Source organism: Anarhichas minor, unplaced genomic scaffold (genome assembly GCF_050575085.1).
Source record: "Anarhichas minor isolate MPS153535 unplaced genomic scaffold, ASM5057508v1 ptg000055l, whole genome shotgun sequence".
NCBI lineage: Eukaryota > Metazoa > Chordata > Actinopteri > Perciformes > Anarhichadidae > Anarhichas > Anarhichas minor.
In genome coordinates, this window is record NW_027466501.1 from 5444152 (window position 1) to 5463818 (window position 19667).

The following is a 19667-nucleotide window of genomic DNA, read 5'->3' on the forward strand; positions in this document are numbered from 1 at the left end:
CTCAAGTTGCTGTTTCAAAGCCACATTTAGCCTTTCGCTGAAAGGTCCTGAGGACCTTGATTAATGTACTTTTACATCCTACAGAAGGGCATCAATAATTATTCATATCATTATTTATTCTTCTGTTAAGGTCAATGTCCTCAGACTGTCTCTCCTGCTGCCTGCTCGTGTGTGTGTGAGAGCTGCTGTAGCACAGCGGCTACATGGTGATGTACTCGTGTGACTGTGGTGTCTAGCTGAGCCACTTAATGAAGCTGGTGCTACAAATCTAAAAACAAGGACAGATATTTATCAGCAAGGAATGTAACGAATCAACCACCAGCATCACATCTCATGTCTGCCTGTTCTGTGTTTACTAGTTGTATTCCCTTTTTCCCAGTAGCTCATCATTTGTGCCTAATTGTCTAGCTTGTTGAATAGTAGAAAGTCAATTCAAAGAGAGGTGCATTGTTGACATGCATTTGGCTCATAATGGACGGCCAGGAACTCATGGAGACTGCATGTAAAATAAGGCAATTATTATATGAATCATGCATAAGTTACTGGGTTTTATCCAACATACACACATTGTATTACATTACATACACTGTAACATTAATGAAAGTGAGTGCCCAGTATGTGTGCCTTTCATTGGAGAGGCTTCCTGAGGAACCAGAGATGTGGCTCATGTCTCACCTCTCTTCACATTAGTTCATCTGTAATCTGGAAGCTATTAATCTGCCTGTGTCTAATGGTATTACTCTGTTTTTGATGGTCTCCAGCCAAAAACCCAAATATGTGTTTATGAAAACACCCTGTTTGATCTTTTGATGCTTTACTAATTCCTTCAATTTCGTCTGCAGTTAATTGTTTTAACAGAAATATGTCTCTTCAACTATTAGGTGAAAAGAAAAGAAAAAATAAGGGTTGACAATTATAGGGCTGAAAAATTTGAGGAAAATATCTAATTGTGATCTTTCTGTCCGACTTCTTTGATTATATATCAATACAATCAAATAATGAAAAGTTGATGTTATGAAGGTCCTCCTAGCGCAAGTAAGCTCTGTTATTGTTACTTATTGTAACTTACTCATTACCTAACTAGCAAATGTAAGCAAATCTATTCTCACTGCCTTTAGGACCACCAGGGTCCCAATCAGCCCTCTAATGGCCTGGATCCATCAGCTTCTTCTGTTCCTATCAAAGGCTTGGGATCCCCTTCTACATCCATTCATGCATGTAGAAGTTGAATATCAAAGACGATGCATTAATGTGTGTAAACACATTGTTCATGTATGTCCATACCAGACTTAATGACTTTAAATGACCAATCGGAACAAATGTGGCATTGTGCCTTCAACTGAATATAGTCTTTTGGAACAAATGGGCTAAGTGAACGAAAACACAACAATTCTTTGTTTCAGGTGATTATGCACTAATAAAATCAGAATACCCAATATCATATTCCATTTCTGCCAATAGATCCCCTTAAATCTGGACACATTATTCCATCACAGGCTGGTAGAGACCAAATGCAGTGAAAGAGCGTGAATGTTGGACTCATATTCATCAGATGTTTTGTACAGAAGGTTCTCAATAAATGAGATTGGACTCCCTCCTCTGCTGTCCTGTCTTCTTATTCTCTCTCCTACTCTTCCCTCCTCCCCTCTGCTGTCTTTTTTCTTTTCTCCCCTCCTATCAGGTTATTCCCACGCCATGCCAGCGCCATGAACAATCTCGGCACTCTGACTCGCGACCCAGAGGAGGCTGAGCGCTACTACAGGAAGGCACTGGACACCAACCCCCAGCATAACCGAGCTCTCTTTAACCTGGGAAACCTCCTGAAGTGAGACACACAAACACACTCTCTGACACTAAGTCTCTCTCTCTCTCTCACTCTTACTCTCAATGATGGTGATGGTGTGTTCTAGGTCCCAGGGGAAGGAGAAAGAGGCTGAGACTCTACTAAAGGACTCCATGCACTTCGGTCCACATTTTGCTGATGCTTACTCCAGTCTAGCATCACTCTATGCTGAGCAGGTGAAACATTCTCTCACACTCATGCACATCAAGTATGTACCACACTTGACTTTGGTGCCTGGAGGCATGTTGTAACTCATCACTTAGTAATAAATCCAGACTCAAATTAACTTTAGCTGTAGATGATTAATCTCTGCAGCAATAAATCCCTGTCAGAGAAGCCTGCTCAGCTGTTCACACTTTGGTCCAGTTCGTTCCTGATTTAATCCTGTATTCATTTCACCTCTCCGTCTCCACAGAAACGCTTCGCTGAAGCCAGTGAAGTGTATCTGAAGGGAATAGAGAACTGTCCGGACAGCTCCGACCTGCATAATAACTATGGAGTGTTTCTGGTGGATACGGGTGAGTTGAACCTAGAGGCCCTCTGGCCCCGGGGCTGATGGTCTTCTACTGCATAGACACACATACGTTTACCTGAACAAGAGGATTCAACCACTGCCAAAATGTTCAGCTCATACTGGCTTTTTTTCAAGGGCTGTGCTGGTTTTTACTGATAAGACATCACAGGTGGTTTATCCTGCTATAATCCTGACTACTTATTTGAATCATTAACAATAAATTGCCCATTTTCCTAAACTTACTTTTTTAAGTTTCCAGGCAGTCTTTAGCACCTGATAAAACTTTAAACTAGTTCTGCTGAGATCTAATCTGTCAGTGGGAACAGTCTGTATGATGTTAATGTTATTGAAAGTAGTGCTGGGCGGTATACCGGTTCAACCGGCACGTCAAAGAATACGCCCAACATGTCAAACTAAAGATCTGATTGGTTGAACACTATGACAATCAACAATATCGTCCCCATTCACTGAAACTGTTCTTACCTAGAGACACAGAGGTGAGATCTGATTGGATAAAAGCTCTACTTAAAACAAGCTGCACTGGAAGCAGAGCAACTGAGGAAGACAGGAGCTGTGCAATGAGAAAATAAGATAATGGGAAAAATATTTGTATAAATTATAATACATGTAGTGTATTTAAGAAAAAATATTAAATTATAAAATAGATATAACTTTGTGATTCTGTTTAGGCCAGCAGAGAAGGCCTTGCAGGCCCTGACGGCCCACCACTGGTATGTACAGTTGTGTGAAAAAGTGTTTGCCCCCTTCCTGATTTCTTATTTTTTTGCATGTTTGTCACACTTAAATGTTTCAGATCATCAAACAAATTTAAATATTAGACAAAGATAACACAAGTAAACACAAAATGCAGTTTTTAAATGAAGGTTTTTATTATTAAGGGGGGGAAAAAATCCAAACCTACATGGCCCTGTGTGAAAAAGTGATTGCCCCCTAAACCTAATAACTGGTTGGGCCACCCTTAGCAGCAACAACTGCAATCAAGCGTTTGCGATAACTGGCAATGAGTCTTTTACAGTGCTGTAGAGGAATTTTGGCCCACTCATCTTTGCAGAATTGTTGTAATTCAGCCACATTGGAGGGTTTTCGAGCATGAACCGCCTTTTTAAGGTCATGCCACAGCATCTCAATCGGATTCAGGTCGGGACTTTGACTAGGCCACTCCAAAGTCTTCATTTTGTTTTTCTTAAGCCATTCAGAGGTGGACTTGCTGGTGTGTTTTGGATCATTGTCCTGCTGCAGAACCCAAGTGCGCTTCAGCTTGAGGTCACGAACAGATGGCCGGACATTCTCCTGCAGGATTTTTTGGTAGACAGCAGAATTCATGGTTCCGTTTACCACAGCAAGTCTTCCAGGTCCTGAAGCAGCAAAACAGCCCCAGACCATCACACTACCACCACCATATTTTACTGTTGGTATGATGTTCCTTTTCTGAAATTCCGTGTTACTTGTACGCCAGATGTAATGGGACATACACCTTCCAAAAAGTTCAACTTTTGTCTCGTCAGTCCACAGAGTATTTTCCCAAAAGTCTTGGGGATCATCAAGATGTTTTCTGGCAAAACTGAGACGAGCCTTTATGTTCTTTTTGCTCAGCAGTGGTTTTCGTCATGGAACTCTGCCATGCAGGCCATTTTTGCCCAGTCTCTTTCTTATGGTGGGGTCATGAACACTGACCTTAATTGAGGCAAGTGAGGCCTGCAGTTCTTTGGATGTTGTTCTGGGGTCTTTTGTGACCTCTTGGATGAGTCGTCGCTGCGCTCTTGGGGTAATTTTGGTCGGCCGGCCACTCCTGGGAAGGTTCACCACTGTTCCATGTTTTCTCCATTTGTGGATAATGGCTCTCACTGTGGTTCGCTGGAGTCCCAAAGCTTTAGAAATGGCTTTGTAACCTTTTCCAGACTGATAGATCTCAATTACTTTGTTTCTCATTTGTTCCTAAATTTCTTTGGATCGCAGCATGATGTCTAGCTTTTGAGGATCTTTTGGTCTACCTCACTTTGTCAGGCAGGTCCTATTTAAGTGATTTCTTGATTGAGAACAGGTGTGGCAGTAATCAGGCCTGGGTGTGGCTAGAGAAATTGAACTTAGCTTTCCAAAGATGTGATAAACCATTAATTTATGTTTTAACAGGGGGGGGGGGGGGCAATCACTTTTTCACACAGGGCCATGTAGGTTTGGATTTTTTTTTTTCCTTAATAATAAAAACCTTCATTTAAAAACTGCATTTTGTGTTTACTTGTGTTATCTTTGTCTAATATTTAAATTTGTTTGATGATCTGAAACATTTAAGTGTGACAAACATGCAAAAAAATAAGAAATCAGGAAGGGGGCGAACACTTTTTCACACAACTGTATGTCTATATATATGTGTATGTATGTGTGTGTATATATATATATATATATATATATATATATATATATATATATATATATATATATATATATATATATATATATATATATATATATATATATATATATATATATATATATATATATATATGTATATATATATATATATATATATATATATATGTATATATATGTATATATATATATATATATATATATATATGTATATATATGTATATATATATATATATATATATATATATATATGTATATATATGTATATATATATATATGTATATATATATATATATATATGTATATATATGTATATATATATATATATATATGTATATATATGTATATATATATATATATATATATATGTATATATATATATATATATATGTATATATATGTATATATATATATATATATATGTATATATATGTATATATATATATATATGTATATATATATATATATATATATATATGTATATATATATATATATATATATATGTATATATATATATATATATATGTATATATATGTATATATATATATATATGTATATATATATATATATATATATATATATATATATATATATATATATATATATATATATATATATATATATATATATATATATATATATATTCATCGGTGCAACGCTCCAGCAGCTCTGTACGCTGTGAGAAGCATTTCACCTCAACTTATTCTAATGGGACATGATGTGGATGAACTATGAATGGTCATCTTAGCATTATTGTCATCACCAACACTGAATATTCTACATCTCTGTAGAATATAAATGAGTAGAAGCAGGTATTATATATTATATATTTAATAGATATGTCTTATCTTCCGTCTATCTCCCGCCTCACTTCTCTTACATCCTTTGGTTTTTCTGGTTTCCTTTTTCATTGCGTCCTTATTTCCCTTCCACCCTTGTTCATTCCTTCATTCCTTTCCTCCATCCTCCCACTTCCTTTCCTTACTCTTTGCTCTCATGATCTGCAGGAGAGGGGGAGCTGGCAGCCGCTCACTACCAGCACGCCGTGAGACTCAAACCAGCACACTACGTTGCCATGGTGAACCTGGGCCGCCTGCTCCGATCATCCAATGAGAACACAGAAGCTGAGTCTTGGTACAAGAGGTGAGAAAATAATTGTTTTTTTTCTACTCAGGGAGGCTTGGAGCCAAAACATGTATCCGCTGCAATGCTATCGCTGTGTAGCATGGCAAGGACCAGTGATGCAGAAGGCAGCATCTAATCATTTAGCCTTTAGTATTCAGCCTTCCTCTGTCCTGAACACACAGAGATGTTATTGATATTGATCTTTCCATCTAACTCCTGGCAAGAAAGCTAAGACATGTATTTCCCCAAAATGTTGGAGTGTTGCTTTAAGGGGAAGTTTAATAAGTTGGTCTCTCTCAATCTGAAAAAATCTTTTCTTCAAGTTTTGAAATGTGAAATGAACCATTTAGATGTAGATGATTTTTCATGCCTTCTTTAAAAATGTGTGTGATGTTTGTGATGACCCTCCAGTGGCGGGCCGTGCATTTTATACCTGGGCCTTCAGTGCTGTCCTACTACAGTTGAACCACCTCCTAATAACCTCATTATGACGCCACAGCTACGAACAGAACAAGACGTTTGAATAATACTAGTGCATTTGGAAAATGCAGAAGCTTAAATTGTGGGAAATATAATGTTTTTGGTGGACTTCGCTCAACCTGGCAACATGCTGTCTGACACGCCCACCTCGGAACCACAACATTGTACTCTGGTGAGGCACACTATGCTAAACTAGCTTAGCAGGAAAACAACAGCAGCACACACGCTACACTCTCCCCGCAGAGTTTAGCTGTTCCTACTGATTCAAACAGGCCTAAAGCAATCACCACACAATCCCCATTCCTCCAGACCATCATTCCTGCTTTGTAAAAGAAAGCAAAACCAAATGTCCGACCCTAACCCCGTGCATGACAGGATGCTTCGTAATTAACGGACAATGCATATACTCAAAATCAACATAATTAACACAACGACAAGAACAAACTCACAAGAACCAGTCACATATATTTATACGACAACAAAGCAACAAATCAATCCAGCAACACTGCAGCGCTAAAACAGTATTCATCTGCACACTGAAGAGCACCATTCAAATATTATCCACATCAGAGGGAACAATATTAACCATATCATAAAAACGACACCATAGACAGATGAACACAGTAGTAACGCTGCTGCAGATGTAAAAACACAAAAGCACTTCACTTACCAAAGCTGCTGTTCACTTAAAGACAAAGTCCATCCTCCTTTCTTTGATTACAAAGAGTTCAATGACGCAGTTGTACAGAACATCGGTGCGGGTCAGTTCCAGCCAGAGGTCCTCCTGCGAACGTGTTCGTTGAGTTGTAGATCCACTCGGGTCTCTCCAAAAGTTTTCAAAAGCACCGTAGCTTGTAAGTGTCCTGCCGTGCTATGGTGTCGTCTTGCTGCCTTCGTTAGCCACCTCAGGTTAGCGTAGCGTAGCTCCAAACACCAAGACACTCAGTTGCAAATAAAACGCATTCTTAGCCATAACATGTGCAACGCTTCCCCGACACTGTCAGCCAGAAATACCGTTCCTACAAATCCTTTTCCTGTCTGGGTCAGGGCTGCTAGCTGTGGGGTTAGCCGACCCTTTCTTACAATGTCCAGCTTTTCTGGAAATGTTCTTCTCCAGAAAGGCGTTGCCAGTAACTCCCAAATCTGTTTCTTCTCCTTCAGCCATTGAGTGTTAAACAAACAAAGCTACACCATGTGCTAACTTCTTACATATCTTTCAACTTGAACTCTTACTACTAATACTAACTTCTGCTAGCTAGCTTCAGCATCACAAAGTCACGCTGGCCCACTGACCAATCACGCTGCACGTTAATGCTGACGTACTGTAGGCTACCTAGACAGCACTGGCACGTCAAAGAATACGCCCAACATGTCAAACTAAAGATCTGATTGGTTGAAGACTATGACAATCAACAATATCGTCGCCATATACTTTAATCATTTTAACCTTTTGATCATTTATTGGTCTCACTGATGTTTCTGTAGCATTCCAAACATCAAATCGACTTGCTTTTTGAAGATGACCTTTGGTCTAGGACTTTAAATCAAGTTTTTGTTTTTATTGGACAGTTAATGTACAACAGCGCTTGGACAAATCTTAACACGTTTTCTAAGTATTAATATACGATGATGTAGATTAATAGATATATCGAAATGAAAACAACCAGAAGCCTTACGTTGTGTGATATTATTGTTTATTTACATTACAGTGAGGATAACCGGTGTTAACGGTGTTAGTGGAAAATGCAGTCTGAAGTCCAGACCGTGATTATTAGCTCCATGATAACATGAGAGCAGCTCCCGAACCACCAGACTTCAAAACAGCTTCTTTCCTCTGGCTCTGAGACTCCGTCATTCATCCTCCACCCTCCATATAGAATCTCCTTTGTTTTCTGTACTATGTAGCAAATTGGGACTACAATCTAAATGTTGTTGTGCAACCCTGTAGTACAATGACAAATAGAAACTATGTAACCTTGTAAGTGTAAGCTAATTAAATGTGACACATTTTGATGTTTATGACTGTAACTTGCACCTAAAACACGTAGTTTAAGCACCGCAATTGTGTAAAAAGCCATCCTTGGTGACTTTTGACCTTTTCTTGCAGGGCGCTGCAGGTGACGAGGAAGGTGGACATCCTGACTCCGCTCGGAGCTCTGTATTACAACACGGGGCGGTACGAGGAGGCCCTGCAGGTGTACAGAGAGGCCGCCGCCCTGCAGCCCGACAGCACCGACATCTGGCTGGCTTTGGTGAACAGATGCACACGGACACACTCAAACACCCAATGAATCATGGAGTGTGTGCGTGCGTGCGTGTGTGGAAACACACGCACGCACATTCACACACGCTGTTTCTGTCCCAGGCTCAGGTTTTGGCCATGGCCGGTCGTTCCAAAGAAGCGGAGAAGATGACCCTGGACATCATATCCAGAGAAGGCAGCTGTATCGAATGTTACCGCCTCCTGTCGGCCATCTACAGCAAGCGTGGCAACTACACAGAGGTGTGTGTGTGCGTCTCATGGCCTCAGAGGTCAGATAACTCACAGTTAGGAATGATCAGCAGGAGATACTTTCAGCTCCAACAGTTACCGTGAAGCTAATCACCGCTGTACATCTGAGCACATCCTCCCTCCATCACCACCGCCACTCCTTGTGCTGGTCTGTCTTTCACTTTCCCTATGACCCAGTTTCACAGTAAATATGAATTCTGTGGCATTAGTATGCAGATTGTTCACACTAGAAATCTACAGTAGGATAGCATGCCAGCAGTCATACTAATATCGATACCAGTGTGGTACATTCATTCAGAAATTGCAGCCAGAAATGCAACATTTTGATTTCAACTGCCCATAATATTTATACAGTATATAAATATCAACTATCTCACATTATAACCAAACTGCAGATCAAACCTGGACTGGACCATGTGTCACTAATGGCTCATAGGGGGTCAGCATTTCCTCTACAGTATATATGTTGGGGCCAGACCCAGACGTGCTTTAAAAGTGATGAGTCAAATCTTAAAAGTGGAGAGAGGCCAGGGTTGGGGTGATGTGATGTCGTCTGTTAGAACCAGAGAGAAGCTGAGCTGCTGCCTTCTGAACTAGTCGGAGGAGAGAGAGAGACTTCTGGTTGATGCCAGAGAGAAGGAGGAGTTTCAGTAATCAAGTCTTCTAAAGATGAATGCATGAAGGACTTTCTCCAGCTCAGGGTGAGAGAGGAGTGGTTTGATCTTTGGAGATGGTTCTTATTTGAAGAAAACAGGACTGGACAACTTTTGTGGTTTGAAGTTTAAATCTGAATCAAAAACTACTCCTAAGTTTCTGACAGTGGACTTTATGTTAACGGACAGGGGGCCAAGGGCCCTTTAATGGGAGTGATGGGGTTTAAGGGACTACATATTATGATTATGGATTTTGAGTTATTGAGTTGAAGAAAATGTTGATGTCATTAAGACAGTCTAAAGTAGCAGCTAGGCCTCTGGGCTCATCAGGTCTCAAGGGAAGGTATATCTGTGTGTCATCTGCGTAGCGATGAATAGAAACATTATGACGTTGGATGATTGATGAATGATGTGTAGACGTTCTTGCTAATGCTAGTGCTAGAAGCAAGATGTTTCTAGAGAAACGAGAATTCAAAGAGACTCTGTGCTCATACTTCAGCTGCTTGACAAATGTGCACATCTGGTTCAGTTGTTACGACTGGCTGTCACACCGTATGTGCCCTGTGTTAGAAGCCCTACTTAATGACAAACAGAGCCATCTTCCCATTAGCGCAAGCATCCATGCTGTCTTGAGCTACATGTTGACAACTAAACTGGAGACTTTGGTGCACGGAGAGACATAACATGTCCTGCTCTGTGTGCTCATCGACCGTATCTGGCAACCCGCACTATAGCAGGAGATTCTGCTCAGCAGAGCTGGGTGGGAGGATACAGTCTTTCATAAAGAAGTAACTCTTAACCATGTAACTCCCTCTAAAACCACAACTTGTCATTTTTTGTTTGTGTACAGATTGAACAAACAAGATGGACTTAGACGTTTGGTAGGTGTGAACTTTGTATAGAGCGAGGCTTGCTTTTCCCCCCTGCATCCAGTCTTGATGCTAAGCTAGGCTAAGTACGCCCTGACTCCAGCTTTGCAATTAACGCAAAGATATGAGATATGTAACATAATGGACCCTACATAAACTTGCTCCTCCCAATCTTCTCCTTTGTAATAGTTGTAGACTAACCCTAAACCCTCACACACCAGGCCAACAGTCGGGCCCTCGGCGAGTGTCTGTGGCCCTGGTCTTTGCGGTGTGTCCCGCACATGCCAATTGAGCATGCGGAGCCCATTGGTGAGAGAAATCACTCCGATTGGCTGTCCAGCTTAAGCGAATCAGTTCACGAGAACAGGAAGTGAGGAAAGCAAGCGAAATGACTAAAGTCAAGAGGGCGCACACCGAAGGCTCTCCTCCTTTTCATCTTCATCTCATCTGATCATTCACACACATATCTTCACATAACAACATGGCCATTTGGAATGAAACTAAGTAATGAGTGAGAGTGGTGGGAAAATGGTAGGCAAACGCTGCTGTGCTTTGTGTAGTCCTTGGGCTTCTGGTTTCACTTTTTGAATAAAGCTGCTGGAATGGGGAGTTATTGCCTCTCAAGCGGGCGCAGAACATCTGTGTGTAAATAGCAATTGGCTTTAGTCTTTGCCGTGAGTTCAAGTGCAACTTTTTCACCCAGACACGGCAACTTGAGGCAACACAACAGTCGGTCTTTGTTGCTGATAGTTCTTTGATGTCAGTTTGGTGTTTCAACAAGAGAGAATGAATACAGACATCATCTGAACATTCAATGCATATAATTTGTCATGTTTTAAATGTTAGCCCCCGGGACAGTATCTGCAGCTTCTGGGCTTTACTCTAAGAGTGGAAATAAAACATTGTCAGTGTGTCTCATGTTTTTGGGACAGTGGGTGCAGGCTCAGCTGGACTACAGTAGAGATGAAGCAGGGATCCACTGCTTCTGCTATCGTAGTCCCCAACAACATGGAGTCTGACACAAATCCAGAAACAGATCAAATTCTTTGATTCTGTCAGTGTGGCAGTGATAAAGCTGACGCTGCACTCTGTCAGAGAGACGGGATTAAACGATGACGCTCTTCATCTCCGTACTCACCTTTCAGTCTAACTCTGCTTTAAATCAGTTTAGGCTTCCTCTGCTCTGCATTGTCTGCTTCTTCTTCTCTGGCTCCTTGTTCAAACTAGAAGGTAGTCTTTCTGTAGAGCCTAGAAAGCACACTCAAACAGCAAGACACTCAACTGTAAGAGACGGGGACTCTTAGTGTGAATGTTCATTGATGTGTGTGTGTGCCAGGCGCTGGATGCTCTGGACAGGGCCCTGCAGCAGAGTCCCAGTGATGTGACAGTGAGGGCAGAGCTGTACTTCTCCAAAGGAAACCAGCTCAGAGAGATGAACCAGCTGGACCAAGCCTTCGAGGTACCGCTCTCTTCTTCCTCCACACTTGCTCTGTCTCAGTCTCTTCACACAGGTTTCTATCCAAATGTGGCACAAATTTTAACCCAAATTTCCAGAAAATTGGCAAAGTACAATGGAAGTCAGGGGGTAGAGCAGGTCGTCCTTTAATCATAAGGTGGGCAGTTTAATCTCCGGCTCCTCATGTCTGCATGTCAAAGTGTCCTTGAGCAAGACACTGAACCCCGAGTTGCTCCCCGGGCGCTTTACAGCTGCTCCTCAGTGCTGACGATGGGTTAAGTGCAGAGGTCAACTTTTATCAACGAATATGACAATTTAAAATAAAGTTTCAAGTTTTTAATGAATTCCCGTTTCCATAACATGTTTGTTTCATGCATTCATTTGAGTAACTTTACAGTCTCCTCATTGCATTCATTGTGAATCACTTAACAAAACTGCTCCATCAGCCCTCCAATACAACTACATGAAGCGCTAGCTTCAGTTCAGTCAGGGAGACTATACTTCTGCATACTTAGGCCTGAAGGTTTCTTTCTCACTCATTCTGCCGTTCACTGCTCTCACACAGGCTCACTCATCATGTCCTTGCTCTCATTGTTTGGGGCTGTCGATCATGATATCAGCCGGTCTCTTTTATCCATAGCACAATGACACACCTACATCGTTAACCTCTCATCTCACTGCTGTTTTTGTTTGGATATGCTTGTCTTCTGCCTTTAGTACATCCATGCTGCTGTTACACACACTCTCTGTCGGCCCAGAATGTGTAGAGGAGAGAACTCTTTCCTCCACTTGTAACAAGCTGATTGCCACCATGCAGTCTCAGTCTAAATCCAGCGAGCTGTCCATGCACTCCTCAGGGCCAAACATGCTTCAGACTCACCGGCCTCCCTCATCACCACCAGGCCTCCTCATTGCAGCTTAAATTCTGTAATAGCGATGTGCCTCAGCTAGCCTATCTCGACTTCAAGGGTGTCAGGCTTTATTGAAGCCGTCATATTAGAGACACGCGTAGTCTACAAACAACCTTCCTGTACCATAAAGCCCTCTACCGGTTCACTCTGTTAATGTCGCTGTCTCCATCTTATGTCACTTGTACAGGTATCTGTACAAGTGACAAGTATAAAAAAGATTTATACTTTCATCATATATCATTGTCATTGAGTGTTTTTTATCATGATCCGCTATATGATCCTATATCGTTCCCTCCCTCACTATAATATAAACCGTGTTGTTCCTTGAGTGGAATATGACACTGACCAGTCTGCTTTTGTTCTCTCCCACCAGAGCTACAAGCTGGCTGTGGAACTCAAACCTGACCAGTCGCAGGCCTGGATGAACATGGGAGGCATTCAGCACATTAAGGTAGCGAACATCGATTCATTACTGAAGTCAACACACAACAACACTGACATTCGGTGTGTTTTTCCATAGATGCTGATTTACTCACAATCAATGAATACTAAAGGGAAAAAAAGAAATTGGATCAGTTATGTGTCAGATTAGTAATTCCTTAATCTACCACTCACACCCATTCCTAGTATTTAGGTGATTTGTGCATCAGCTGGGCTTAGATTAAACACTTCTTAAACAGTAAACTGCAGTTAAGCTAAGTTCATTCTGGATGGAACACATATTGCTGTATACATGTATTGTTGTGTGTGTGCAGGGAGACTATGCATCAGCCAGGATGTACTACCAGCGAGCCCTGCTTCTGAGTCCTGGCTCCAAACTGCTGAAAGAAAACTTGGCCAAGCTGGACCGACTGGAGAGAAGACTGACAGGGGGCGCGTAGACCACCACGGGACTCCAGACACTGTACCATCCTGGGCACAGATAAGGAGAGCAGGGCACAGCCCAGCCCTCGAAAGCCCAAACACCAGCCACCAGGCAGCTGGCTACTAAGATCACCAGCCCTAGTGAGAGCAGAGGACAAGAGGACGAGGGGGAGCTTGTCAGGTCTGCAGCGTGTTTGGAGGTGCACCGGGTGTGGAGTCAAAGAGACTGGTGGAGCTACAGTCCAGACACCTTTCCTGGTGTAGACAGAGTCGATTGATTCATCTTCATCAAGGGATTGCACATCCGCTTTAGACTTTTGTGTTTGATTGATTTACTATGTAGGTCCATGTGAAGGCATTTCCGCTATGGCACTTCATCACAGATTGTAATTCCTATGTGAGAACTGTTCATGTATTTACATTAGTGCAGTGGGGGGGTGTGGAACATGTTATTACTTTGAAGTAAATCTGGATGGAAACAGAATGTGGAACAGAATAATCTAAGCTCAAAGTCTCAGTGGTCGGTCAGCATTGACCAAGAAGGAGTCAAAGTCCAGGAGGACATTTATATCCAACACCAAACCGTAGGTGGGACATTGACGAGGACAGTCATTGTTCTGCAAATCACAAGCAGGGTTGGGGAAGCTGCTTTGAATATGTAGCTTATGACGATACAGGATACTCTTCATTGGAAATAATGAAGGCACAGCAACTCTACACTTTAGTTGAAGTAAATGAACAGGACAGGTCAGCTACCGTTCCCTCTCTCTCTGCTCCATACTGTCAAACCAGCCCAGTAGCCTGATTCTCTCCTGAATCAGAAGACTGGGAATCTCTGGGTGCAAAGTCTGAACAACTGTAGCAGTTGGTTGTGCCACTTGAGCAATAACAGCCTGCTACTGTAAATGTTGCACCTTTGAAAATCGCTATGCAACCCAAACGCTGCCGCAAAATAGCTACTGTATATAGTGCTACTGTTCAATACTGGTCACAAGCAGGTCTCAAGTGTAGTCCTAAAGCTGAGAGTACATGAGCTGAAAGTCCATCAACGTTTACTTGAAACATTCTGACAGCTCGACTCTGTTGGCCTTGTTGAACTATAATACCACACCGTCCACCGAGACCACCGAGTGGTGTTTCTGTTACCTCACAAGGGATCTTTGGCCGAGAACCGACACCCTCTTGCAGAAAGCACATTAAACAGATAATGGCAAAGTTTAATTTTGGCGAGTCTGGCATTAAAGCTTGTGTTGGTAATGTTGAGAAACTAGTGAGGGCACGCTTGATCTCCAACCAAAAAACCCTGAGCAATATTGCCAACCCCGTTCCTAAGAAATTAGCGAGCAGCACTGTCTCCAAAACCTGCTAAAAGTAACGAGAAAGTCTCCAAGTTGGCAACAATGACAGCTCGTCTCTTCATGCCTCTCTCTTTTCATAATGCACATAAACAACAAACGTGCCACTTGTTAGTACTCACAGCTGTCGAGCTAGCAGTTAGTGGAAGACTGATGCAAAATGAGCACATGGGCAGTGTGTGCGCAGGCAGGTGGACGGGCAGGTACGTCATCACGTCATCACCAGTCAATCTGAATGGGACGGCTTTATACAGTCCTGCGACAGATGCAGATTATTTTTCTTTTTCTGTCAGAACATTTGATTCATTTATTGCTGTTTGGCCTCAATGACGATCTCTACTAATATAGCTCAAATGTTTTTGAAGAAGATTTCCAACCCTAGCTTTAATGCTAACTAGCTGCAGCTGATGTAATGTTGCCTCTGGCAACATTTGTCATTCAAATCGACAAAAGCAATTCTCAGTGCCAACTAAACTTGAATCCTGTGATCATCTTAAAATCAATTTTTTTCTGTTGGTCTGCACTCACTGCCATCTGATGACACGAGTCAGCTCTATTCACTGAAGACACACAGTTGAAAGCTCCAAGAAGCCAGTAAGTGGACCCTTGAGTTTGGATTATTGTGTTGAAGAGATGAGGAGGTCTGACACAAGTTAGACTTTATTCCCACTCCCTGCTCGAGTACATCAGTGAAACAGGATAACAAAATGCAAAGTCTGTAGAGATCTGTGATTACATGATTAAATGTAAGAATCATGACGGCTGCCTTTTCTTTAGACGTAAACTCTGCTATGTTCTTCTGACCTCCATTTACAGAACTAGCAACATTCTAAGATGATATTGCTAGTATAATGAGCTAGTTTATCTCCTCCTGTGTGAAGAGCTGAACGTGTGACTTCATGCGTACCATAACCTGAAGACTGCTGTTTGGTTTCTTGCTGTGGTTTTGTTAACAGTGATGTGGATTATGGATTATGAATGAATATTGTTGTGGAATGACAATGGGGTGAAAATGAAGTGACTAGGGCAATGACTGACTTTCACCAAGAAAATAAAGTATATCTTTTATTAAATGGTGTTTGGAGTTATTGCTATTAATATTACAGATGTTTATGTATAAGCCTTGACAACCTGTGGTGAACCCGTATAACCCACTATTTAGATTCACAGAGATGTTTACATGTACATCTGCTGAATTATTATTATTGCAGACAACTCAAAAACAACTCAAACCTTGCGGTCCAGACGTTTATGGACGTAACAAAGAAAAATCCGACTCCACAAGTATGTATCCGACCATTCAGGCAACAGAACAGTATCCAGTTGGGGACCCACAGATTATCCACAAGGATTTTGATTCTATTGATAATTATTTTGGGTTTGTGAAGTCTACTGTGTTCCCACTAAAGGGCTTGTTCCATCCTGTCATGCCCTGCAGGTCTAACGGCAAACTCATGTTCCCACAGTGCAGCTAGTGTGCACGAGTGAATGCACGGACAGTGACCGTGATAGACAGATTTGGGTCTCGCGTCAAAAGGCGGTTGAAACCATGTATCCATGTATCCTAGTGTGGCATTCTCCCAACAAGACAGATACATTGTTATGGGATTATGTCAAAAACATTTCTCCAATGCAACCAGAAGCTTCTGGCTACCCAAGGAGAGCAGCTCAAATACATGATGACTTTGAAAAGGGCGTCATCTTTACAAAGTCTGTGTCAACAAAGCAGCCAGGACTCCTAAACGCTTTGTGAGGCAGGTTTAGCATGAGGAGTAACATGTCCTCTTGATCGCTGATCACTAAACCAGACAGATTTACATAGCTGATGTTCAGCCATCATTACGATGTGCGGCAATTCTGTTTTATCTCAGATGAAGTGGCAATGGTGCAACAGCTTAATGGGGACGGCAGAGGGTCCCTCAGAGAAGATGTCTTCATAGGGGCCAAGACCACTGCCCATGCCAGACTGATGCTTTATGATTTGTGGGATGAATTGCAGGAACATGTGTTGTAATGTTTCACTAAAAGTGTTGTCTTTACATCAGGGGCTGGTGATTGGGTGCCGCCCATCCAATCGTATCTCGGTGATTTGACAGATGAGATAAATGATGGTGACGTGTGTGAGGCCCCCCCAGGAAATTACAGCACCGTTTGTATTGGGGGCCCTAAAGTATTGTTATGCCTATCACACGAGGCTTGGTACAACACTGATGTAAAAGCAGTAATACGGAGCAATATTATCACTGCCTGGCAAAAGCATTGTGATGAAGGAAACAAAGGGCGTCATCTCTATGAGATGAAGCAAAAAGTGTGAAGAAAACTAAAACAATAGGAAAAAACTTCAGAGAGCAAACAATCATATCAAGACTGAGGCACACAGGGTTAAATGAAACAATGCAGTTAAAGGGGAACTGTCCATCAGGTCTGTTTGAATGTGGCATAGAAGAAGAAAGCGTTAAACATGAGCTAAAGAATATATTAAAGTATTGTGGGGTGGGAGTTTTGAGTCTTATATATGAATATATAATATATGAATATATAATATATGAATATATTGAGCAAAGTTAGTCAAGTAAAAACTAAAGCCTTGTTTGTATAAAGAGCATTCTCCTGGTGCTGAGGGAATATGAAACGCTGGCTCACACTCCTCCACAGTAGGTGGCGGTACTGCGCCTTTAACGATAGTTCCAATAAAGAAAACGAAGAAGAAGAAGACGCGCTCCGTCTCTCAGTTTAAACGTCACATGCGGAAGTATCAACATGGAGAACGTCAGAGAAGCTTCCACGAATCCACTTTTGAAAGATGGTAAAGCAGCTGTATGAGTGGCAGCGGTGCTGTGCGTGGTACCGAGTGTGTTCATCGATAGTTCTGAAACATGTTATCAACAGCTTTGACACATTTCCACATTCGTCCGCAGCTAGTTAGCTCTACACAATCCCTTTTCCGAGCTAACTTAAGCAGCTATCGCGTATCTTCACTTTAATAGTGACGTGGTTGTTCAGATAAGCACATTCGCAAAAACGTGTTTTCGGCACTTGAATCCAGTTTGTTCCGCTCATTGGTACAGACGGACTAACAACCTAGAGACTAAGAAGTAACGAGCAAGCGAGTGAGAGAGACAGCAGCCTCCACTGCACTCATCCAGTCTGCACAAAGGTTGAAGAGAGGCAGGATTTAGTTTCAGCATCAGTTTAAGACACACACACACACACACACACACAAGTGAGGTTTGGGAATAGTATGCCCTGTTGTGAGTATGAACGGTTACACGACGTGCTGCTGTGTTTACAGGGTGCTACACGGATTTCCTGGCAGATGGCTTTGATGTGAAGACCTACACCGCTGAGGCTATTCACCATGCTGTCATTGCTGAGCAACTGGCCAAGCTGGCACAGGGCATCAGTCAGCTGGACAAGGAGCTGCACAGCCAGGTACAGACCCAATACACCACCGCACACTGCCGCAAGGGTCTCAACAAGGGTCTCAACCTATGTCCGATACGGTGACATGAAGATTCACTACTCAGAGCTTCGTTTACAAATGACCATCTATACGTACAAATGTGTGTGCTGCAAATAACCTGAGCTTGGAAATTCTACAGTAAATACCAAGTCAGACTTGACACAGTCTGCTTCAAATAGCTAATGCAGCATTCACACAATCAGCCACACAGCAGCAGGTCCTTTAGATGTGGGACAGACAATCGTGTGTGTTCGTTTCACCCATTGCAGTTTTGCCTTCCTCGTGCTATTTAACGACATAACCAGGTCAATAAGCAGCACTTTGGCTATTGTAGGTTAAACTAATGAATAGCATAATGACAGAGCCAGGGTAGGGGCCTAATATTCAGAGAACAACCTAACAAATGTGCAAGATTATAAAGTCACAAATGAATGAGAAGAAATAATGTGCAAAACCACGGTAATGCCAGCCATTTGAATTTGTTGCTCCTGAAGTAGTGTTATTACCGTATTATGTTCTTACCTTATTATGGTAATGATGACCTCTGAGCGAGGTCCTGACAGATACGTACATATATTCTTTCATGTTCTTTCTGTGTACTTTATGGACATAAATAAATACTAAAGGAAAATAGACACTATAATCATTTCTAATCTAATCTTTGACGACAAGAAGGCGCATTTCTTTATTTAAGCACAACACTATGAAAACAGCCGTTACTCAGAACACACTGAGCTCAGCAGTATTCTTGCTTGATGTCTGCACGACCACAGTGACGTAACGCCATCGGACACAGCCCTCACAGGGGTTCTGTGTGGCAGACGTTGTGACGTTGCGTATGGGCTGAGAAAATAAAGAAGTGTGAGGAGAACATCAGTTAGCTGCAAGGAGAAGCGCGTACGGGGCATAAATGATCCAAACGTGTCCTCGTCACGATGCTGCGCTGCCGTTGTGGAAGGTGCAGCCGAGGCTTTAAACAAGCACACTTATTAAGGGACCCTGGCCAACTGTCACTGAGTCAGTGTGAAGGGAAAGCAACAGACCCCAGATTATATGGAATTATGTTTTAAAGGTTTGCTGGTGAGGGGGACATCTGAACAAAGTGGTACCCATGATAGCCATCCATCTAAGTTTCTACTGCTTCTTTCCAGGTTGTGGCCAGACATGAAGACTTACTGTCTCAGGCGACGGGGATAGAGTCCCTTGAAGGTAAAGAGACACATTTCTGTATG

The 19667-nt window shown here is 42.1% G+C and overlaps 2 protein-coding genes across 3 annotated transcripts in view; both read left to right on the top strand.

Annotated features, from left to right (window-relative positions):
- Nucleotides 1–13634, top strand: part of tmtc1 (transmembrane O-mannosyltransferase targeting cadherins 1) — a 92750-nt gene extending 79116 nt beyond the window's left edge. The window contains exons 11-19 of the mRNA XM_076076069.1: nt 1682–1825; nt 1911–2019; nt 2259–2361; nt 5755–5890; nt 8460–8604; nt 8718–8855; nt 11723–11845; nt 13127–13204; nt 13509–13634. Coding sequence (XP_075932184.1) covers nt 1682–1825; nt 1911–2019; nt 2259–2361; nt 5755–5890; nt 8460–8604; nt 8718–8855; nt 11723–11845; nt 13127–13204; nt 13509–13634 — 1102 coding nt within the window. The remainder of the gene's footprint in view (nt 1–1681; nt 1826–1910; nt 2020–2258; nt 2362–5754; nt 5891–8459; nt 8605–8717; nt 8856–11722; nt 11846–13126; nt 13205–13508) is intronic.
- A 4051-nt stretch (nt 13635–17685) lies between these two features.
- cog5 (component of oligomeric golgi complex 5) overlaps nt 17686–19667 on the top strand; it is a 54639-nt gene continuing 52657 nt past the window's right edge. The window contains exons 1-3 of one of the 2 annotated variants that reach the window (XM_076076199.1): nt 17686–17778; nt 18265–18404; nt 19587–19644. In XM_076076199.1, coding sequence (XP_075932314.1) covers nt 17733–17778; nt 18265–18404; nt 19587–19644 — 244 coding nt within the window. In that variant the 5' untranslated portion in view covers nt 17686–17732. Of the gene's footprint in view, nt 17779–17862; nt 18130–18264; nt 18405–19586; nt 19645–19667 lie in introns of those variants that run through there. The other variant, XM_076076200.1, reaches the window with a different exon arrangement.